Below are 22593 nucleotides of genomic sequence, written 5' to 3'. Positions count from 1 at the left end.
TTTGCACTAAGGGTTAATTTTATTTATCTTCATACCGTCTAAATCGGATCATTTTTGCTCCAAAAACAGCGTAGCACCGAATTTAATGAAAATGTTCGTCAGTATTGACATTAATAATAGATTATAAAAAAATTACCAATAATGGAGGGAAAAAAAAAGATGATTAATTAAAGAAATTGCATGATAAGAGTTCTTTTTTACAGCATTTTTGCCTCCAAAGCAAAATGGCAATTTGTGGGCTATACACTCGCAACACCCCATCAACTACGATTACAGAATAAACGAACTGTCATGCAACCATGATAATAACACGAAATGACAAGTTCCATCCCACGCTCTCTGAGGCGCGTGAGCGTCGCACCGTTCAAGATCTTCCTTCCAAGGGTTAGCTTAATCATCGAACCACGCGCTCACCGTATCCGTGGCGCGCGTGTCCCAGAACGAAACCTCGATTGAAGCCCAGATAGTTTTGTAAATCCGAACATTTAGATTGGCGTCTCTGCTTTTTGGTGCCCTCTCTCTCTCTCTCTCTCTCTCCCCCCCCCCCCCTCTCTCTCTCTCTGCTAGGGTTTCAGAGTCGCCGCTTCTCCCTTCCCGAATCGATTGACTCACTCTCCATCCCCGAGTTCACTCATCAACTCGGTGTAAGTGCTCTTGCTCTACCCTTTGTTTTCGCAGTAACAGCTGGTATGGATTTGGGCGTTCGAATCGTCGATCTAGGATTACGATCGTGGATGAGTGTGTGATCTTCGACAATGTTAGACCAGTTTGGTGGTGCTTGGTTTCCAGCATCGATTGAAGTGGGTTGGTGCTTGCGATTTTGCTTCGAAGTATCTTTTGCTCGCTTTCTGCGTCTCGGCGAACAGTGACCTCTGAGTAGCGGCCGTAAATTCTGCGATTTCCTTTTTTTTCCCTGAAAATTTGAATTTATTGCATATTTTGATTTGTTAAACCATGTAAGGAGGGTTGAAAACCCTCCGGCTGATCTGCTATGGGATTTTTAACTGGAGATCGTTGATCGAGTCAAGTTTGGGGCTTTGCATATTACTTGATTCCTATTTATATTTTTGCTTCTGGTTTGGTAATTCCTGGTATGTCCTTGGCTGGGTAGTTTATATTTCAGTCAGCTGCATCACAGATCATGCTTTGCTGGTTCGTTCTATGCTTCAATTTCAAGATATGTTGTTTGTAGGGTTGATTGTTTGGTACAGTAGTGGGGAAGTTCACTTGCTGTAACTCTGTTTTCCCTTTCCTTTTGTAATTAATGTTCGAACATTTGGATGATCTTTTTAGTTGTTTTTGGTGCTTCTTTTGCTCTTCTCTGCTTAAAGCGTGTTAGTTCTTGAATTAATTTGACTAGGTTTTCAGTTAGTCCCATCTTTGATTAGAAAAGGACGGTGCCTGATTATTTTCTCCTGCCATTTCACTGAGCTCTCTAATTGACTTGACCTTTTTTCTCTCTCAGATAGTATGGCGATGGAAGTCACGCAAATTCTCTTGAACGCACAATCAGTTGATGGAGCTGTGCGCAAGCATGCTGAGGACAACTTAAAACAATTTCAGGAGCAAAACCTTCCAAGTTTCTTGCTTTCCCTGGCTGGTGAGTTGGCTAATGAAGAAAAGCCTGCTGAAAGTCGTAAACTGGCTGGTTTAATCCTTAAGAATGCCTTGGATGCCAAAGAACAGCACAGGAAGTATGAGTTTGTACAGCGCTGGTTGGCTTTGGACCCTTCAGTGAAGGGCCAAATTAAAAACTGCTTGATAAAGACACTCTCCTCTCCTTCTCATGATGCTCGTTCTACTGCTTCACAAGTTATTGCAAAAGTGGCAGGTATAGAGTTGCCACAGAAACAGTGGCCAGAGCTGATTGGTACTCTGTTATCAAATATTCAGCAGCTTCCAGCACATACCAAGCAGGCCACACTTGAAACGCTTGGATATATTTGTGAAGAAGTGTCCCCTGAAGCTGTGGAACAAGATAATGTCAATCAGATACTTACAGCTGTTGTTCAAGGTATGAATGCATCTGAGGTGAACAATGATGTCAGACTTGCTGCTACCCGGGCTCTCTATAATGCACTGGGTTTTGCTCAAGCAAATTTTTCCAATGATATGGAACGTGACTACATTATGAGAGTTGTTTGTGAAGCAACTCTTTCTCCTGAAGTTAAGATTAGACAGGCTGCTTTTGAATGCTTGGTAGCCATTTCTTCAACATACTATGAGAAATTGGCTCCTTACATTCATGACATTTTCAATATCACTGCTAAAGCAGTCAAGGAGGATGAGGAGCCTGTTGCACTTCAAGCCATTGAATTCTGGAGTTCCATTTGCGATGAGGAGATTGATATCTTAGAAGAGTATGGCAGTGATTTTACTGGAGATTCTGAAGTTCCTTGCTACTATTTTATTAAACAGGCTCTCCCTGTACTTGTTCCACTGTTACTAGAAACACTTCTTAAGCAAGAGGAGGATCAAGATCAGGACGAAGGAGCTTGGAACATTGCAATGGCTGGAGGGACATGCTTGGGTTTGGTTGCACGGACTGTTGGAGACGACATTGTTCCGCTTGTTATGCCATTTATTGAGTTGAATATTACAAAACCAGACTGGAGACAAAGGGAGGCTGCCACTTATGCTTTCGGCTCTATTCTAGAGGGTCCATCTCCAGAAAAGCTCGTGCCTCTTGTTAATGTTGCCCTAAACTTCATGCTGAGTGCTTTGATGAAGGATCCAAGTAATCATGTGAAGGACACCACTGCATGGACTCTTGGTAGAATGTTTGAGTTTCTTCATGGCTCAATGCTTGAGACTCCTATAATTACTCCGGCAAACTGTCAACAAATTGTCACTGTTCTTTTGCAAAGTATGAAAGACGTCCCCAATGTTGCTGAAAAAGCTTGTGGGGCTTTATATTTCTTGGCTCAGGGGTACGAGGACATGGGACCCTCACCATCTCCACTGACTCCCTTTTTCCAGGATATTTTGCAGGCACTTTATGCTGTTACTCGCAGAGAGGACGCTGGAGAATCGCGCCTCCGCACTGCAGCCTACGAAACTCTAAATGAAGTTGTACGGTGTTCCACAGATGATACATCTCCAATGGTGATGCAACTAGTTCCCCACATTATGATGGAGCTTCACCAGACTCTTGAAGCCCATAAGCTTTCAACTGATGAGAGGGAGAAGCAAAATGAGTTGCAAGGTCTTCTCTGTGGTTGCTTGCAGGTCATTATACAGAAACTGGGGTCATCTGAGGCAACAAAGTATGTCTTTTTGCAGTATGCTGATCAAATGATGGCGCTCTTTTTGAGAGTATTTTCTTGTAGAAGCGCCACCGCTCATGAGGAAGCCATGCTTGCCATTGGGGCACTTGCGTATGCTACAGGCTCAGGTTTTGAGAAATATATGTCAGAATTTTATCGGTATCTTGAAATGGGTCTTCAGAATTTTGAGGATTACCAGGTTTGTGCTATCACAGTTGGTGTTGTAGGAGATTTATGTAGGGCTCTGGAGGATAAAATCTTGCCATATTGCGATGCAATAATGACACAACTGCTGAAAGACTTGTCGAGCAATCAGCTGCATCGTTCTGTGAAGCCTCCCATCTTCTCATGCTTTGGTGACATTGCTTTGGCAATTGGGGAGAACTTTGAGAAGTACTTGGTATATGCTATGCCCATGCTGCAGAGTGCCGCAGAATTGTCAGCCCATACGTCTGGTGCAGATGATGATATGACTGAGTATACTAATTCCCTGAGAAATGGAATATTGGAGGCATACTCAGGGATCTTTCAAGGATTTAAGGGCTCTCCAAAGACCCAACTATTGATGCCTTATGCTCCTCATATTCTTCAGTTTTTGGATAGTCTGTACATGGAAAAGGAAATGTGAGCGTGCTGTTACTCGTTCTTGTCTCGTCACTCCAGATTTTGACATTACATTTGTTTTTGACTTATCTGTTTCTTCTCAGGGATGATGTGGTGACCAAGACAGCAATTGGGGTCCTTGGAGATCTGGCGGATACTCTGGGAAGCAATGCTGGTCCCTTGATTCAGCAGGCCATATCAAGCAAGGACTTTTTGAATGAGTGCTTATCCTCAGATGATCATATGATTAAGGAATCTGCTGAATGGGCCAAGTTGGCTATCAATCGAGCCATTTCTATTTGAGGCCGCTGATAGTCCATGCATTCCTTAGTCCTTCATGCATTTGGGTGTGTTGAGTTGGGTCTGGCATTGCATTCCATGAGTCAGGTCATCACCATTTTTGGGTTCAAAGATATGGGTTTTTTCACCATCGTTGTGTCAAGTCAGCAGCAATCCGATGCCTTTCCTTTCAAATTAAGTGATATTAATTTTATTATTTTCCTTTCTGTTGGAGGAAGATGGCGGTGATGACCCATGTATCTATCTGCTGACTTGGCAGATAAGTATGGACATTTACCGAGGAAGAAAAAACAGTTTAAATGGTTGGGGAGGAAGACATCCAAGAGACTGCATTTGGTTCTGCGAATATATTTCTCATGGTGGGCAGATGTGGTTTCTTGTTATGGAGAGGATGGTGCTGAAGGCATGCCTTCAGAGTTGGCGGTTTTGGCCCAAGTCGAGTCTGCATTTTCTGATCGTCTTACATTTGTCCTGTGTTCTTCCCTCCCCACACCAAACTTGGGTATCCAAAGCATTGCATTGTTACAATTGTCATAGAGTTTGGTCTTTGCCTCTCTGTACTCATTTTGTATACTTGCTCCTTGTGTGGTATTGCTGAGAACCACACAATTTAGGGCGTTCATAGCATGCATCATTCACATTTCATCAGTTTAATGTTCAATATAATGGGTTTTTTGAGTCAATATTCAAAGATCTTGTGCTTAAAGCTCATTTTTGCTGCCATTTTCTTGGCCATTATGGTTCAGTTTGATTAGATGTGGATAGTTTATCTTTTTTCCTGAATCATACTGTAATGGCATCAAAGGACGTTATTGCCTCCCTTTATTGGCTATTCACAGAGACAACAGATATGTCGTTACAGTATGTATACTGGATTCGGGAAATTCTGCTTCTTTGTCCTTTATTACAGTTGCTGGATGGATGTGGTGGATATGGTTGCCATCCTTGTTTGTGGCTTACTCTTGAAGCCTGTAAAATCGTGTCTGGCTTTTATGAAGATGTGACTACTACCCACTGGCTATTGCATGCAATGAATGAAGATCAGTTGCAACACTTTCACGATGCTTTGAAAATATTTGGTTGGGATGGCGAAATTCGGAAATTGGAAAAACAGAGCCAGATCGGGCTGCGGGCATAAATTTGACTTTGATATTGTGTTCTATTCTGTTTTCAAGTTTGTCTTATTTGTTTTTTTAATTGCTTGTCCTGTTTCCCAGTTTCTGTAGTTTTTTCATATAGTGGAATATGTGTGCTGCGTCATTAGTCAGTAAAAGAGTTATTGTGGGCCCCGTTTTGCAAGTTGACAATGTGGTTATAGAAGTATAGTGTATTTGTATTGATTTAAGTGAATCTGGGGGCAAAAATTTGTAAGGTTTTTGAGCTTAGGGCTGTGGGGTTTTTTACTATTTAGAAACGTATATTCCTTTAGCTCGGATAGTGATGCTTTCCAGTGATCTGGGGTGAGGAACTCCTCTAAATAGTAAATGGGGAAGATTAGGGGTGACGTGAACATAACACAAGGCGAGGCATGGAGTTCCTATGAGTGAATAATCCGGCATGAGTCAGGCCGGTGTGTGGTGTGTCCTCATCTTGGTATATTGCACTCTTTAGGATGGTTAGTCATATACTCTAGTGTCTTTGATGATTTATGGTGGGTTGAATGGATATCTATATGATCCGATCAATTGCGTAAAGCCCACTAGTTTGCAGAAAACCCAATAGTTCCCAATGTCCCTTTGGATTTCCAGTATCTCCTTCATGATCAACATAACCACGAACCTTCTGCTTCAAGCCGTTCCACTTGTGGTTCGTGCTTCGGAAGTTGGGTGTTGCCGTCAATTTCATCAGCCAACCAATGTCTGTCCAATGTTGCCTCGGGTAGAGGAGTCCACCCCAAACTCGCCCTGATGGGCTATGGCTGCGTTCGGGGATAGTTTTGCAAAGCCCTTTTGGAATAAGCAGAAGATAACTCAAATGGATGATAATAGCACTATTGATCGGTCATTGTAGTGCTTCACTTGTAATGTCGAATAGAACGAAGAGGAAAATGTGTACATTCTTATATTATAACAGCGAATCCGAATGAGACGACCCTTGTACTGCTCACATGACGATCGACGTGCCCGTTCCTGTAACAAGACCTGTGGTAAATCAAGATGTAGGTAATTACGGTTCACTGGTGGCCATACTGCCAGTCCTGGCCGCTCACAAAGGAAAAAGTTATCCCGTTCCTGTATCAAGACCTGTGGTGAACCAAGATGTAGGTAAATTACGGTTCACCGAAGGCCAAACTACCAGTCCTAGCCACTCACTAAGAAAAAAAGTGTCTCTCTTGAAACTTTTGCAAGTTTCGTGGACAACTAATTGACAACCTATTCAAGCAAGCTTGAGGTTTCATCCTTCCACAGTGGAGAAAGAGCGTTATAGTGCTCTGCGAATTGGCACTAAAGGATTGGCCGATCCCGGGGTGGACAAGACTATGCAGCTCCTTTATGCCTATCGATAATACTCAACGTGCTGACTTATACTTCGGGCACATTTAGGTGGATGATCCTCACAGACATATTTGGTAGGTTGTCACGTTCCATTGACTGGAAAAAAAAAAAAAAAAAAGGAGCCTGTATTATCTGTTAATGTATAGTGGGCACCTTCTGTGGCTGAAGAGAGCTCACTGTCCTGCAAATTCTTGAAAGTGACCAGTCCCATCATGGTTTTCCTCCCTGATTGACAGTCTCACCTAAATTAGCACAATTTCACGATCTGTACTCCTTCCTCGGCATTCAATTGGCTATTGGCAAACGACAAGACTTGAAACTTCTTCTCTAGTATCTGTAAGCACATCCATGAACTCCAGAGACCACCATCAGAATAAGGTGGCAACTTTATATTCATCTTGGAGCGAAAAGTTCTATGTGAAGGATGTACTAGAGATATTATTTTGGGGTGAAGCTTCTTGATTCATTGGACCGAAATGTTCGAGCAGTGAATTTGCGTGTCATCAGTTTAACGGTAGAGAGAAGTGAAAAAGAACCGAGTAAATGGATTGTTAAGCAGCCATTGAAGCTTGTCAAGGTGAGGTAACTGAAGTTCCATGAGTGACGGGGTAAGGAAGTGAGAATGGCATGTTTGACAGAGACTCAAGTCACTCGACCATACAGGGAAAGGAGAAATCCGACAATTATTTTGATCATCTCACAATCTCGCGAACACGGTGCTCATCAGACTTCATAAGCATGTTCTATCATCCGCCTAATTGCTGAAACTCCATGCTGACAAGCTTCGAAGACGTTATAGGTTATAGTGAATGTTGCTGTCACTTTTTTAACTTTCCAAACCATTCAAAGTTTTTTCTCTAGAAACAGGAGAGAATTGCTAGAGGAACAGTTGGGGATGTAGAAGTCAAGTGTCTGGTGCTCGATATTGAAATTAAAAACCAGCTTCTGTGAGAACTTTACATTCGGCTATGCAAAATCGTGTAGTTGACTTTGTGCACTAAAATCCTACTTATTATTATGATGTGACCGAGTTTCGTCCGGCATAACCGAGTCTCACTGGTGCTGTAAACGTCCTAGATGCCCTTATATACCCCTTTAGTCCTCCTAAATCTAAACTCAGGATAACTCTGGTTCTCGAAAATGCTGCATGGATCCTTATAATAAGATGGCAATTGTCATCCTGTTCATGCTCTTTGTCAATAGTTACTCAGGTGAGAGAGTTCCTCACATTTTTTCGAATTGCAAAGACTATACATCCTAACTAAGCTTGAGCTGCAAATTCATTATTCTGTAGCAGCTGTTATGAGCTTCGGCGAAGGTGAGAACCCTGCAGAGTCGCTGAGCAAGGTAGCTTTCTATTCGTGTTCAATGTACTTAGTTGAATCTTTCATTTTCCCAGGGGACATGCACCTGTAGCTTTATTTATTAATTATGCAGTTGATTTTCTCTAAGTTCCTCGTGATGCTCAAATCAGTTCAATATTCTTTGCAAAGCTCTCTCTCTAGATAGAATTGTCGGTAAGGCAATGAGTCAACTTACAAATGGAGGATGTTTCAACTTTTACATTCACAATAGGAACTTTCAAAACTAGGATTATATTTGCTAAGTAGTCATTTCTTGGTAATACTCCATCATAAAAAAAATGACTTGTTCAAGCTTGCATAAAAGTTCCTCCCCTTATCCACACATTTTTGTCTGCGTGAAGGTCATGAATCAGAGGAACAAGAGAGGGTTGATAATGCTCGAAGCTGTGTCCGACTATGACAAACCAGGGCCAAACCCGAAGCACGACCAAGGAAAAGGGAAACCCGGTCCTGGTGGAGGCGGCACCTCCAACCCCTGACCTGCCCGCTTCTTCCTACTTTTAAGCGCTTCTTCTGTTTACTCCAATAAAAGTTGTTGCTTTCAATAAGGAGACTGGGACTTTTGACTGCACTACGATCAATCTTAGTTCATCTGTTATGATGTTCGATGCTAAAGTTAAGATTTTTAAGGTTGATGTACCCATCGGCAGGAACCGGTAATGATTATGCTCCCCGTTCCTGTTATCTACAATTTGCTCTGGTTTAACAACTCACAAATAGATCTCTCTCGTCTTGCTCTTCTAAGCAAACTTGTGGGCCGTTTTACTTCTTAAACTAGAAGGTCACTATGTTAGCACTTTCCTAAATAGATTATACGAATGGAGACTTTAGAGTTGTTGTGGGGAACATGGAAGAAGGTACCGGAAACTGAAGCCCAGTGCTTACAGGTTTTTTAAGCGGGTGTTTATCTCTTCGGTTTGTTCTGAAGAGAGACCGGGTTTGTAGCGTTGAGGAGTGATGTCAAGAGAGACAGTGCCTTTAGAAGCTTCATAGGACAGTATACTTATACGAGTGTGTAGTGAAAAATCTTCAACTGCAGCAGAATTTTCCATCCATGATTTTTGGTAGAAATCTGGTTAGAATCAATAAGTCTGTAGGATCAACATAAATTTCAGGGTTGTTTCGTCACTCTTGACTTCTTATTAAAATTAGCATACTGATATGCCAGAGTTCATAGGTTTCTTATAGATTGTGAAACTCAATTTTTTACCGGTCTTGGCGTTTTGACTCAGATGATGATCTCTCCTCCTACTAAATGTCCCTACTTTAGAAGATTTTTCCTTTTGCCCAAGTTACTATAAAAGAATGAACAACCATTTTGAAGCTTCAAGGCCTTCCTCGAGCTATACTATTCTTTGGATCTCACACATGAAAAAAGATTGCATAAATTAATATGTTCCGAGTTCATTAAAAATCTCTAATTTTTTTTTGACCGTTAGCTTGTCGGACTCCATTGGTTTAAGGGCGAAATAAAAACATTTGTATACAGAACCCTGATACCACAAGTACGGTAGAAACCTTAATTAAGGGATTATTCTTACAGCCTGCATTTGGTCTATTTGAACACTTTAGATCTACTCAAAACTTACTACATGATCCTCCCATGATGTTCCATGAATATCCATGCTTGTGCATATGTCCACAGCCAACTTTATGATCCACAACACGATTGCTCAGCTACAACTTCTCGGACCATAATTTTGGCGATCTTTTTTATCCTGGTTTGCAATTGATATTTACGCTGCTCAATGTTTAAGGGTTCTAACTGTTTCCTGAACTCTCTTTTTCATGATGGTATGCATGTTTCCAGAGGTTGACAAACTAAGATTGCTTTTTGTTTCGACCAAAAAAAAAAAAAAAGATTGCTTTATGTTGGAAACATTTGACTGTCGGTAACAAAGGCTTTGACACCACAAATGGTGGTGTCGCCTATGAAAGATCTCTGTCAATGGAGAAAATGACATCGAAATGGTGGCATCGACAATTTTCAAGTTAATGCAGACTAAAAGATGACTTCCTGGGTCTTGCTGAGAAGCCGATAAGTCAATTCTAGAGGAAGTGCCCTTGGTATTATAGAACTGAGTACTGACCAGTGCCTACCACCTTGTAACTCGTAAAGAATATTCGAAGCATCCTGGCCACAAAGAGGGCGAGTGATCAGGAATCACCTGAAAATATCCATACATTCTGGCCAAGAACACAAGTAGACTCATCAGGAATGAATGGAAGGAAAAAGGAGGGATGAAGTGAGCATGCATGACGAACAGTGCCCACCATATGAATCAGAATCAATTGTTAATTTTGGGGTTGTGATGAATGCATGTACTCTGCAGATGTAAAAAGGTTGACTAAGTTATTTGGGGTCATCATTCGATGGCTGAATATTTTATGAGATCCAAATTACAAAGAGAATTTGGCCATAGCTTTCGGAGACAGGACATCCGTGAGTGCCTTGGTTGGTTCCCGGCAAAGGCCGCTTTCGAGGTCGGCATTAGCTATATTGGAGAAGACGGCTATTGGATGCATGATACGATGAACAGCGAGAAAAAAACGACAAAAACAAAGACAAATGGACGTTCTTTTAACGTTATTATTTCTTCTTTTTCTATCTTTTCGTTCTGGGAGTACTACTACTTAGATGCTGCTATGAAGAAGGTGGATGGAGGAAAAATGCACCGACTTCTTACCAGATGAAACCTAAAGGGAGAATCAGCTAACTCCTTCGTCAAGAAATTGTGGGCACGATTTTGATTTCCTCAACAAAGTTGGGCTAAGTGGGTATTCTCATATTTCCCCACAATTGGAACTTTTCACTTTACCTGATATAGAATAGTAGAGGGATAAGTACATCATGAGTGCCATAACTTGTGTACGGCGATTACTTGAGTACCATAACTTTCAAAACGTTCACTTAAAGTGCCATAACTTTCAAAAATCGTTCACTTGAGTGCTACGTCGGAGTAAAATCGTTCATTTGAGTACTACAGTAACTTTTCCGGGGTGCCACATCATTTTTCCGACGAGCCACGTCATCTTTCCGGCGTGCCACGTTAGCTTTCCGGCTGCCACGTCAGCTTTTCCGGCATCCACGTCAACATGACACTCAAGTAAACGATTTTTGAAAGTTATGGCACTTAAGTGAACGTTTTGAAAGTTATGGTACTCAAGTGAACGCCGTACAAAAGTTATGGCACTTCTAGTATATTTTTCCCAATAGCAAATAAAAGTCACAGTTTACTCTTGTCAAACATCACCAGACTGAGCCAAACCAATGGATCTCACCAAGAGATCAAACAGAACTTCGGTGGGCGAGACAAACCCTCGCAAGTGCTTACCAAAATGATCTCACTTTGGACCTCTGCAAACTTTCCAAAATGATATCTCACTTTGGAACTCTAGAATAGCAGATTTTTGTCACAGTTCACTCTTGTCGAACATCACCAGATTGAGCCAAACCAACGGATCTCACCAAGAGATCAAACAGAACTTCTGTGGGCGAGACAAACCCTCGCAAGTGCTTACCAAAATGATATCTCACTTTGGAACTCTGCAAACTTTCCCTTTGCCCTGAGCAGTCAATGGAATGGTGCCTAACAAGTTGAATGGCCCATGTTTAGTGCTTGGCAATTTTATAAAAAGAGACATAATTCAAGACACCCAAAAAAGTGTGTGTCAATTATACACCAAGTGTTCCCACGAACCCCTTTGCATTGTCCCACGTCCAGACAAAAAACCAGAGGGGGAGGGCAAAAAGGAAAGAAAAACTATGTGATGTAACCAGAGCTTTTGGTGCAGTTGACCTTTGAGGTGGGGAATAATGGGAATGCATTTTGTATTGTCATTTTTTTCCACAAAGCTCTTGAGTGATGTTTCATCATGGCGAGGCTATTTTGGCTCCATTCTCAACCCCCCCTCTCCCACTGAGCATAAAAGGGCTAAGCTCTCACCTTCAAACACTACCCCAGAATCAAACAGCAAGAAGAGGAGAGAGAAAAAAAAAAGTTTATCAGCAAATGTCTCTTCCTTTCAAGTCCTCCCTTATCATCCTCCTCATCTTTTTCCATGCATGTCTGGGTGAGAAAGAAGGCCCTGCAATTAATTGGGAACTCATTATCTCACAACTTGTCTGAATTCTCAATAATGTTGACATAGAACTCGCCTTTTTCTGTTCTCGTAGGCAATAGCGAAAGCATCGACAGCGCGAAGTCGCTGAGATCTCCAAGCAGCGAGGTAAGAAACCGACCACATGCATGCGAAGATTACTTAGCATTTGGTTGGTACAAAATCCTTTCGTTCGCATTTGGTGCACCTTCAAGGTCGCGATATGGCGTGCTTTCGCACACAAAGAACACCCTTTTGTTTCATTTTCCTTTGGTAGTAGATGAAAAGGAATTGCGTAGGTTCTCCCCAATGGAAAGACTGAAACACATGTGGCGAGAGTAACATGAACGTCTGATTTGCTTGGAAACATGAATGACTTGAAGGAACATGAACCTTGGGAAGAAAAGTCGGATCTTTTCCTTATCGTATGCGATCCTTCACATTTCAAATTACACCATGTTAATTCTTATGGAAATGTTGTCACAGGGCAATGTTGCGGTGAAGGTGAGGAAGCTCATTGGACTGGAAGCACTGCTGGATTATGAACCTCCAGGAGCTAATCCTGCTCATGATCCACGCAAAGGTGGCGGAAAAGGCAACAACCCTTGAACAAAAACCCTCCAAAAATCTAATCTGTCTATCTTTATGTGTGTTGTCTTATATAAGCACCAATGCATTCGGTTTAACGTGCCATGGTGATGAGAGAGAGAGAGTTGCATGCCAGAGAAAAAGACTAGGCTCTGGTGCTGAAACGGTGTTGGGAAAATGGATTGATAAAGTTAAGCTTGTGCATTGGGGTATATATGTATGAGGTGGATATGTATTGTGTTCTTATATTTACATTACATTGTGATGGTTCTATGGTTGTATTGCGAAGCACCATTTTTTACCAAAGAAAACAGAGAAAAAAAGGGAAAAAAATCTTCATCATACCCATTGTTATCGAAGTAATTTAGGTGCATATCAGTCAAAGAAAATGATATGCATTTCCCATAAATGAATGCGTCGCATATTCACTCAGGACCTCGTGAGAACTGCTGAATGATCGACCGTGTTTTTTCTCAATGAAAGATGGATGTAATGATTCGAACAATGCAACAGTAGAAGTACATAAGCCCTGAGAAACAAACTGTGCGAAGCTTAAAAGAAGAAAGCTGCCAGCCTTTCAGGTTGTCCTAGATGGGAATAAATCGAAGTTGAGGCAACACAAACACTCACAACTCACAAAACACTCACCAAGGAGGAGGAGACAGAGGGAGCTTTCCTATGTATTTTGCATTCACCTTGATTCACTCATATAAAAAATAGTTACAAGACGTGCGTATTTATAGATTTGAAGCACGACTCTTGAAGTAATCTAATAACATGAATAGACACAATGTACATATCTAGTATCGGTATATGAACCGACTCTTATAAAATGACTTAATAATGACTCTACAATAAAGACTCTTAAAAGGAACGCTTACAATGAATACTTATCTTGGTTCGTGCATTCGTCTTGGGAGTCGAACGGATTTCCGCATGCTAGTCGACAATCATGACTCTTCATATGCATTAAATCAACAACTATTCATGAATTTGGTTTAATTTCTAACACTTTCCCTCAAACCAAATTCTCTTCTATCAATCATTCCAAAACTCTTGAACTTTCGAAACGCATCGACCTTAAAAAGTTTAGTAAAAATGTCTGCTACCAGGTCTCCCGTCTTCACATGTGAGACTTCAATCTCCTTTTCTCTTGTTCTCAAATAAAGTGATATCAAACATCAATATGCTTGCTTCGTTCATGAAAGATTGGATTTTTCGCTAAAGTTATAGAAGAAACATTATCCATATAGATTTCCGTCGATCGAATCTCCTTGAGAAGTATTCTCAACCATATTGCATGACATAAACATGAGGATGCAACACATATTTAGCTTCCCATGTCGATAGAGTAACATTCAATTGCTTCTTGGATGACCACATGAAAACTGTGTTACACAAGAAAAATATAAAGCCTATAGCGCTTTTTCGATCATCGACATCTCTCCTATAATCATTGTCTAGATAACCTCTAAGCTCGAAAGATTTAGACTGACAGTAGTGTAAACTGTGAGAGACAGTACCTTTGATGTAGCGAAGTATCCTCTTTGTAGCTTTGATATGAGCAATAGGCGGTGCTCCCGAAAATTCTCAAATGAGAGACACTAGGTGTTCTCCTGCTCCATACTTCTTGAAGGGTTACATCTTTGAGCCCATATGTGGTACATCAAATTTGTAGATAGACTGTACACATGACAGCTTCACCCCATAGCTTCTTAGGCAAATTTCTGCTCTTCAAAATGGTTTGAAGCATGTCAAGAATGGTTCTATTTTTTCATTCCGCCAAGTTGGGGAGAATATGGAGCCGTCAACGATCAATCCTCAAGGCTTTGATGAAATAGTCACTCTCCTTTTCAACTAAATGCTTGAATTACATGAAAGTATCATACATTTTTTTATTTTTCTTTCAGAAAATACACTCAAGTTTTTCGAGTAAAATCATCAATAAAAGTAACAAAATATCGATGATTATTATAGGATTGAGAAGTGATTGGGCCGCAAACATCGGAATGTATCAACTCAAGTGGCTGCTTCGCACAATAAGTTGTTTTCTCCAAAAAGCTTGTTCTTGAATGCTTGCTAAGAACACAACCTTTACATAATTGATTGGAATGATCAATAAGTGATAAGCCATAAACCATCTTCTTTTGGAAAAGCAAATTCATTCCACCAAAATTGAGATATCCAAACCTCGAATGCCATAACCACGAAAGATCATGGACACATGCCTTTTGTTGGGAGCGCGCAGCAAAAGTCCGATACTTTCACCTGGGGGGCATCACCAAGAGGGAGTCCAAGTTCGAACCCATCAATATATCCAGTTGAACTCATCTTTACTCAAAAGCTTAAGCCAATGGGTTATCGGCTAACTTGGATATATTAACTTTGCATACCACATTAATTCTTCAATGTGAGACTTTTCTAACACAACTTGCATGTGCATTCTAATAATCTCTCCCTCACATGTGAGCTCCAGTGTAAGGTTTGCTCTTCCTTAATCCAAGTATCCTTATGCACTAACATATCTCAACTTGAATCTCCATCAACGTTCATCGGTCCCGCATTGCTACACCACAACGCCACACCAGCTCCGGAAATCGCGTTGGTCACAAGATTCATTCCTTGAGATATTTACTAAACACCGAAACAGATTAGAGACCCACCAATCAACCATCGGCTCTGATACCAATTGTTGCGCTGAATAAGCAATCGAACAATAAGTAGACAAAATAAGAAAATAAATCGGACACCGGATATACGTGGTTCGGTCGTAGAGACCTACGTCCATGGGGAGAGTAACAACGAATTTCACTATAGATCAAGCAATACACGGAGATTACAGACCAAACTCGAGTAACTCAAACACTCTTAGTATTTCCCAGCCCCAATTATAACCAATAACTTACACAGTATTTAGCCCCACAATTCCTCGTGAAATAATTTTTCAGTCTCGCAAAGGAATTACTAACACTCGGTTTCTTGGATGCAATTTGTGAACACCACCAAGCTTTGAACACCAAATTGTAAATATTGGCATAAGCTTCACAAAAAAATCCACTACATAGGAACAACACTTCCTTTTGGACTTGGAGCACTCAAACGGCACGAAGACCCATGCCCTGTCTTCCCTTCGTTTGACTAATATATATAACGTTAGAGAAGTGCAAAAAATCGGTCTGCACATATTGGTCAACAACATTCAAGTTTGACCCAATAATTCAAAACCATATCCACTGTTGGACTTTCCAAGATTACGCAAAAATTATAACAATCCGAATAAACGTTCTAATCCTTTCTCTATTATAGATTCCAAATAACCTTTTATCCAATCTTGATTGCATCTTCAAAATAACATCCGCATTCTTTAAGATAACTTTCGTAATCAAAATATATTTATTTTTGAAATTTAGATTTTTCGCGTCAAGCTCAAACTCGAGACATGTTCTAACACCTTCAAACATCGAGTCATCTCATTTTTTATGTTGAGAATGAACATCCCATTCTTCGACATTTTCACATTCACAATCAATTTGTTATTTTGATCTCTTATCACAAGGCTAAGATTTTTCATGTGGACGGTGTAGCATTTCTCCATAAGATGTCCCAAACTCAAAATGTCGCTTGACATTTTTGGTACATAATACACATTAGTAATAAATTGACGTACATCATTTTTCAAGCGAATCGGGATTATACCTTTGTCTTTGACAGTGGTTTTGGTGCTATCACCGAATGAGACTTTCCCTTTAACGGTCTCATCCAATTAAGCAAACACCTCTTTTTACCTGCACATGTGATTGCTTGCACTAGTGTCTAAGTACCACGTATCGCTTTATCCACCTTCATCTTCTTCGAAGCCCAACATAAGAACTTGGTCGGCATCATACACCAAGTTTGATATTTTCACACACACAATCAATTTATTGTTTTGATCTCTTATTACAAAGCTAAGAGTTTTCATGTGGACGGTGCAGCCTTTTTTCAGAAGATGTCCCCAACTCAAAATGTTGCTTGACATGTGCGGTACATAATACACATTAGTAATAAACTGTCGTACATCATTTTTCAAGCCAAACTAGTTGCTTGCACTAGTGTCCAATTCAACAAACATCTCTTTTTGCTTGCACATGTGGTTGCTTGCACTAGTGTCCAAGTACCACGTATTGCTTTGTCTACCTTCATCTTCTTTGAAGGTCAACATAAGAATTTAGTTGGCATCATACACCAAGTTCGCCTTTTCATCGGCTCCACTACTTTCTTTGCTCCAATATTCAGAAGCATAATAACCAAGTTTATGGCAATGATAACATTGAATTTTAGATTTATCATACCATTAACCACTCGAGTTCCGTCATCTTCCACGAACACTTCTTGTGTTTGGTTTCAACCGACGTTGCAAGTAATATCTCATCTACTTCATCCACGACCTCTTCCTTGAAAGCGACCCAACGTCGGCGTCAATCTTGATTCATCCACCGGGTTTGCATGACCTTTTAGATTTATCCACCGGCTTTGCTACTTTCTTTGCTCCAACATTCAGAAGCATAATGACCAAGTTTATGGCAATGATGACATCAAATTTTAGATTTATCATACCATTGACCACTCGAGTTCTGTCATCTTCCATGAACACTTCTTGTGTCTGGTTTCAACCGACGTTGCAAGTAATATCTCATCTATTTCTTCCACGACTTCTTCCTTGAAAGCGACCCGATGTTAGCCTCAATCTTGATTCATCCACCGCGTTTGCATGGGACCTCTACTTTGTTCCTTCTCATCTCGGATAGTCAATCGAGGTTGGAGTAATTCCTCCATTGACTCATATTGGTTTCTTCTTAGTCGTTCTTCATGGGCTTGCAATGAACCTAAAAGTTCATCAATTGTCATGATATCGAGGTCTTTGGACTTCTCAATGGCAATAATAATGTGGTCGTGCTTCTTGTCCAATGACCTAAGTATTTTCTTAACAACTCGAGCATCGGGAACATCTTCACCATTCCTTTTCGTATGGTTGACAATCGCCAAAACTTTTGTGAGATAATTAGAAATCAATTCAGATTATGTTATAAGGATTACCTCAAATTCGCCTCTTAGAGTTTGCAAATGAATCTTCTTTATTTTTTCAACTCCTTGGTGTGTGTTGTTAAGGATCTCCCTTGCCTCTTTAGACATCGGCACATTCTCGAACATGGAATCATCTAAGGCTTGATAGATGATCGACAAGGTGAGTTGGTTTTTTGACCTAACCTTCTCCAAGGCATTCCTCTGATTTTGATTCAAGGTGGCATCGTCCTCCGGCTCCTCATGGCTAATATTGACCATTTCCTATCACCATGAGCTCCGAGCAAGGCTTTCATTCTAGCAACCCAATTACCATAATTTTCTTTGGTAAAACTTGAATATTGAAGAGGAAGCTGAGTATTTATTGAAGCTATGATTACAAAACGTAAGCTCTGATACTAATTTGATGGGATAAATCAAAGATGAGGCAACACAAACACTCGCAACTCACAAAACACTCATGAAGGAGGATGAGATGATGAGAGCTTTTCTATGTTTTTTGTATTCATCTTGATTCACCTATAAAAAAATGATTACAAGACAGGTCTATTTATAGGCTTGAAACATGACTCTTGAACATGACTCTTGAACTACTCTAGTAATAAGAACAAACTCAATGTACATACATAATATCGGTACATGAGTTGACTCTTGATAAACTCACCTAATAATGATTCTTCAATAAAAAGTCTTCAAAGCAATGCTTACAATAACTACTAATCTTGTTTCATGCATTCGTCTTGGGAGTCGAACGGACTTTCGCACGCTGGTTGACAATCATGAAATTTCATATGCATTAAATCAACAACTATTCATTGATTTGGTCTAATTTCTAACAGTCCAATTGAGTTGTGCAATGAACTTGTCCCTTTGAGGGATGTCCCAAATAGAAAAATGTCATGGGTTGGTAGATTTAGGTCACGGAATCAACTCTTGAGGCACTTAGTGATCCGGGAACACGCTAGGCCGGTCTTCCTTCTCATGTTGATCCTAAGAAGCGAATAGCTTCCTCGCGTCAAGTTGTAACATGCCCGGCTAAGCGCGGACATCCAGTCCAACGTGCAAGACAAGCACAACACTTTAGGCACCACAACTAATTTTGGCTTGCCTTGACCTCTTTAGGAAAGCATCATCAATTCTGACCATTTTGTATATGGAAGGCCAAACCCACCTTCAGCTCTGACCATTCTATCTTAGAACTCTTAGCACAAACCACCTTGACGCCTCTCCCACAAACCAGTTATATCTTCCCTTTTACATCGCTCACTCACTATGATGATACCAACAAGCTTCCACTCATAAAGGTTAGGCGAGTGCGAGAGGAGATGGGACATGAGACTTTCAATCTGTCTCATCATACACGTATATGGATGGAGTCCCAGGAACATTCGGTCCATGATATTCTTCCCCACTCAATTCCATAACGTCCTCATTGCAGGCTATTCTGTCTCTTCCCTGCGCTACTACACCATTAATGCTGTTGTGGGGTCTTACGGGGATGGTAGGCGCTTGCCCAATAGAGCAAGTCCTCTATACTGGTAGCTACTTTTGAGCGAAGTTCGTTTGGGCTCTTTCGATCACTTGTGTACTTGACAAGGTAGCACTTTTGGCCGACTATGCCTTTTGACAACAACCTCTATCGCCTATTAAACATTTCTTACTCCCAACAACCAATGGAGGTTCTTTCCTTATTGAAAATGTAGTAGCAAACCCATTTTGAGATTCGCCGAATTGATCCAGGAACGTTATCCCATTTTAGTGAGGAATTGGTTCCTTGCGGAAGGCGGTCGAGAGCCGCACTTTGTCCGAGCATGGTCGCTCCAACGATTCACTCTTCGCCCTTGTGAATTAGGTGGACCATAGGCCCTGCGCCCCCATTGTCATCCCGGAAGCTGGTCAAGGGTCGCTTTTTGTCCAAGCATGACCACCCCAGCGATTCACTCTCCGCCCTCGTAGGACTGGGTGGACCATAGTTTTTCTCCCAACTCGCTCACTTTCTAGAGGGACTCCTGTTACGATACTAAGTTGTCACGGGCTAGCAAATTTCAGCCACGGAATCAGCCCATGCGGTACTCGGTGTTACGGGATCACGCCAGGCTAGCCTTTCTTCTCATGTTACCCCTAAGAATAGTATGGTGAACAATGTCCTTGCATCATGTCGTACCATCCAGCTAAGCTCGATCATCCGGTCTATCGAACGAGATGAGCAGAACATTTTAGGCACCACAACCGGTTTCGGCCTATCATGGCCACATAATGATAGCAATATTAGCTCTCGACCAATTTGTACACAAGAGGCCAACCCCACCTTCAAAGCTCCCTAGAGATGTAGTTTTTCGTCATAGAACTCCCAGGCAAAAACCGATTTAACGACACTCCCACGAACCAATTGTATCTTTCCCTTTGCAACTTTCACTCACCATAACAACACCAGCAAGCAAACTCACGAAGGTTAGACGAGTGTGGGAGTAGTTGGCATACGGGACTTTCGGTTTATCGCATCGTAAACGCAGATGGATAGAGGCTCGGGAACATCCGGCCCGTGATACAAACTTGTGAATTTAAGTCGCTAGTGTGAGGATTTCATGAGTCATATCTAATTCTTTTCCACATTGTCAATACATAGTGAATTTTTTTCCAACGATTTTCCATTGTTTTCATCTTTCTTGAATTTTTTTATGCCTTTTTTTAACGAGCCAACCATCCATTCTCATTCAAATTAATCCCTTTTGATCTCTCTTTGCACCAAACTTATCGGGATATTACGAGAAGACACTTGTTCATCGAATTGATATGCGAAAGTCATTGGTCATCTCCTAAGTGTTTGAAAAATATAAAATTGTATTGATACCAAAAAATAATAAATACCAATACCGATCGAGCAACGGCATTACTACGTCCTGAAGTTCGGTAAGTTGGGAGTGATAGACCGAATAGGCAAAAGTGTTGCTACGTGCCGAAGTTCGGCAAGTTGGAAATGATGCACCGAAGGACTGTAGGGTCGCTAGATCCCAAGATTCAGCAAGTGGAAGACAAGGTTATTGAACTTCGAGATTTTGTAGGTTAAAGGTAACTTGGAAGCTTACCGAAAGAGTTATAAATGGTTATCCATGGTAGCAAGGGAGTTATAAGCCAAACGAGAAGGTAGTGGGCATGAGCGGATCGTGGGAAGTTACTTAAGAAGATTCAAATTTGAATCTATTAAGGAAGTTTTGAATCAAGAAGGATTATCTGAATTTTGACGGACAGGCAATGAAGAACGTAGGCGAAAAGAAATTATTGAAGGCGCCAAGATTCAAGATTTAAAAACATGAGAGTAACAAATTGAGCGATTACAAGGTGCGAGAGAGTACAAGTATGTAAAGGAGACGAGGAAAAAGGGAGATCAACAGAACACTCAAAAACACATTTATCTTTTGCGCAGCTTAACTTTTATCGCTATTTACGTTTCCTGCACTTTTAGTTCAAGTAGCCAAGTTTATTTTCCAGTCATCTACTGCTTTCTTAGGAGTATTGTAATGTAAACCGTAGAGGTTTAACCTCTTGTTGAGGTCACAATCCTTATCACATCCATTTTCACCCAATCCATTTCCATATATTTGCTTTATCAAGTAGTTCTCGCTAGAATTCTCCTTGATAATTGAGCCACAAAACTCTCTTAATAAAAATCAAAGAACGAATTTCGGTGAAAGATCTTCCTTGTCACAAAACTAGCGAACAAATTGATATTTGGATTTGAACACGTTTGTCACGGTTTCCGGATTTGGTTGGTGGTGGCCTTGATTTACGGTAGGCGCCTGAAGAAGAAGAATAAAAACGAATCGGTTGAGTGCGATTCATGATGGGCGTTGGGAAAGGAGAAAAAAGACGAAGATTTCTATGGAACTATCCATGAATAGTTAAAAAAAAGAAGCCACCTTCAGCATTTATTGTCTCTTTTTTACCTTGTCTCAGACATGTTTCAATTTGTGGGCTGTTGTTGTTTCTATTTTTTACTTTAGTGCTCAGTAGATGTCCATTTTTCTTCTTCATTTAGCGCTGAGAAGATCTCACACATGGATGGCATTAAATGCAGTCTTTGACAAATGATTTTTCATTAGCTGAACATTATATGTTGAACTTTTATATAAGTACGTGAGGGTGAGTGTTGTTTATGTATCCGTTAGAAAGCATTGCAATAAAAGTTCTTCCTCCGATCTTTATTTTATGCCACTATTCTAAATTTGTAAAATTACCATTATTATTTTGGTTCCAACATTTGGTATCAGAGCTAGAAATGGCATCCATTAGTTCCGTTCAATTGCAACTTTCAAAGTTGAACAGAAAGAATTTCAACAACTGGTTCGTCCGGATGAAGGTTCTTTTCAAATCGCAAGATTTGTGGAATCTGATTGGAAATGGCTACAATGAAGTGACCGATGCCAAAGTATTCGAGGATTTAAAAAAGGAGGAGAAAGAATCTTTGGTGGAGTCCCGAAAGAAAGATCAGAAAGCATTATATACAATCTTTCAAGCTGTGGAGGAAACGATATTTGAAAAATTATTGAGTGCAGAGGCTGCAAATGTAGAGTGGGATATTTTACGAAAATCCTACAAAGGAGACGATCGTGTTCGGCGAGTACGGCTGCAAACACTTCGAGGGGATTTCGAGTCTTTACACATGAATGACTTTGAATCAATCTCGGCGTATTTTTATTGTGTACAAACCATCATTAACCAATTGAGGATTAATGGTGAACAACTCCACGATGTACGTGTCATAGAAAAAATCTTGAGGTCTTTAACTGAAAGATTTGATTACGTCATCGTTGCAAT

The 22593-nt window shown here is 40.7% G+C and overlaps 2 protein-coding genes across 4 annotated transcripts; both read left to right on the top strand.

Moving 5' to 3' along the window:
- The first annotated feature begins 478 nt into the window (after positions 1-478).
- Positions 479-5053, top strand: LOC115740808 (importin subunit beta-1). 2 transcript variants are annotated; one of them, XM_030674402.2, is made up of 3 exons: positions 479-644; positions 1466-3890; positions 3974-5053. In XM_030674402.2, exons 2-3 carry the CDS (start codon positions 1471-1473, stop codon positions 4170-4172), a joined length of 2619 nt encoding a protein of 872 aa, XP_030530262.1. In that variant the 5' UTR covers positions 479-644; positions 1466-1470; the 3' UTR covers positions 4173-5053. The 2 variants fall into 2 exon arrangements, with proteins under 2 accessions (XP_030530262.1, XP_048140875.1); XM_048284918.1 differs by having other exon boundaries at positions 483-644; positions 1470-3890.
- Positions 5054-7368: 2315 nt separating this feature from the next.
- LOC115740881 lies at positions 7369-8954 on the top strand. 2 transcript variants are annotated; one of them, XM_030674521.2, is made up of 3 exons: positions 7369-7875; positions 7959-8011; positions 8370-8954. In XM_030674521.2, exons 1-3 carry the CDS (start codon positions 7812-7814, stop codon positions 8505-8507), a joined length of 255 nt encoding a protein of 84 aa, XP_030530381.1. In that variant the 5' UTR covers positions 7369-7811; the 3' UTR covers positions 8508-8954. The 2 variants fall into 2 exon arrangements, with proteins under 2 accessions (XP_030530381.1, XP_030530382.1); XM_030674522.2 differs by having other exon boundaries at positions 7373-7875; positions 7962-8011; positions 8370-8952.
- Positions 8955-22593: the final 13639 nt, after the last annotated feature.

The sequence above is a fragment of the Rhodamnia argentea genome, chromosome 9 (assembly GCF_020921035.1).
Source record: "Rhodamnia argentea isolate NSW1041297 chromosome 9, ASM2092103v1, whole genome shotgun sequence".
NCBI lineage: Eukaryota > Viridiplantae > Streptophyta > Magnoliopsida > Myrtales > Myrtaceae > Rhodamnia > Rhodamnia argentea.
Note: the sequence above shows the minus strand (reverse complement) of the source record. Positions and strands in the feature narration are given on the sequence as shown.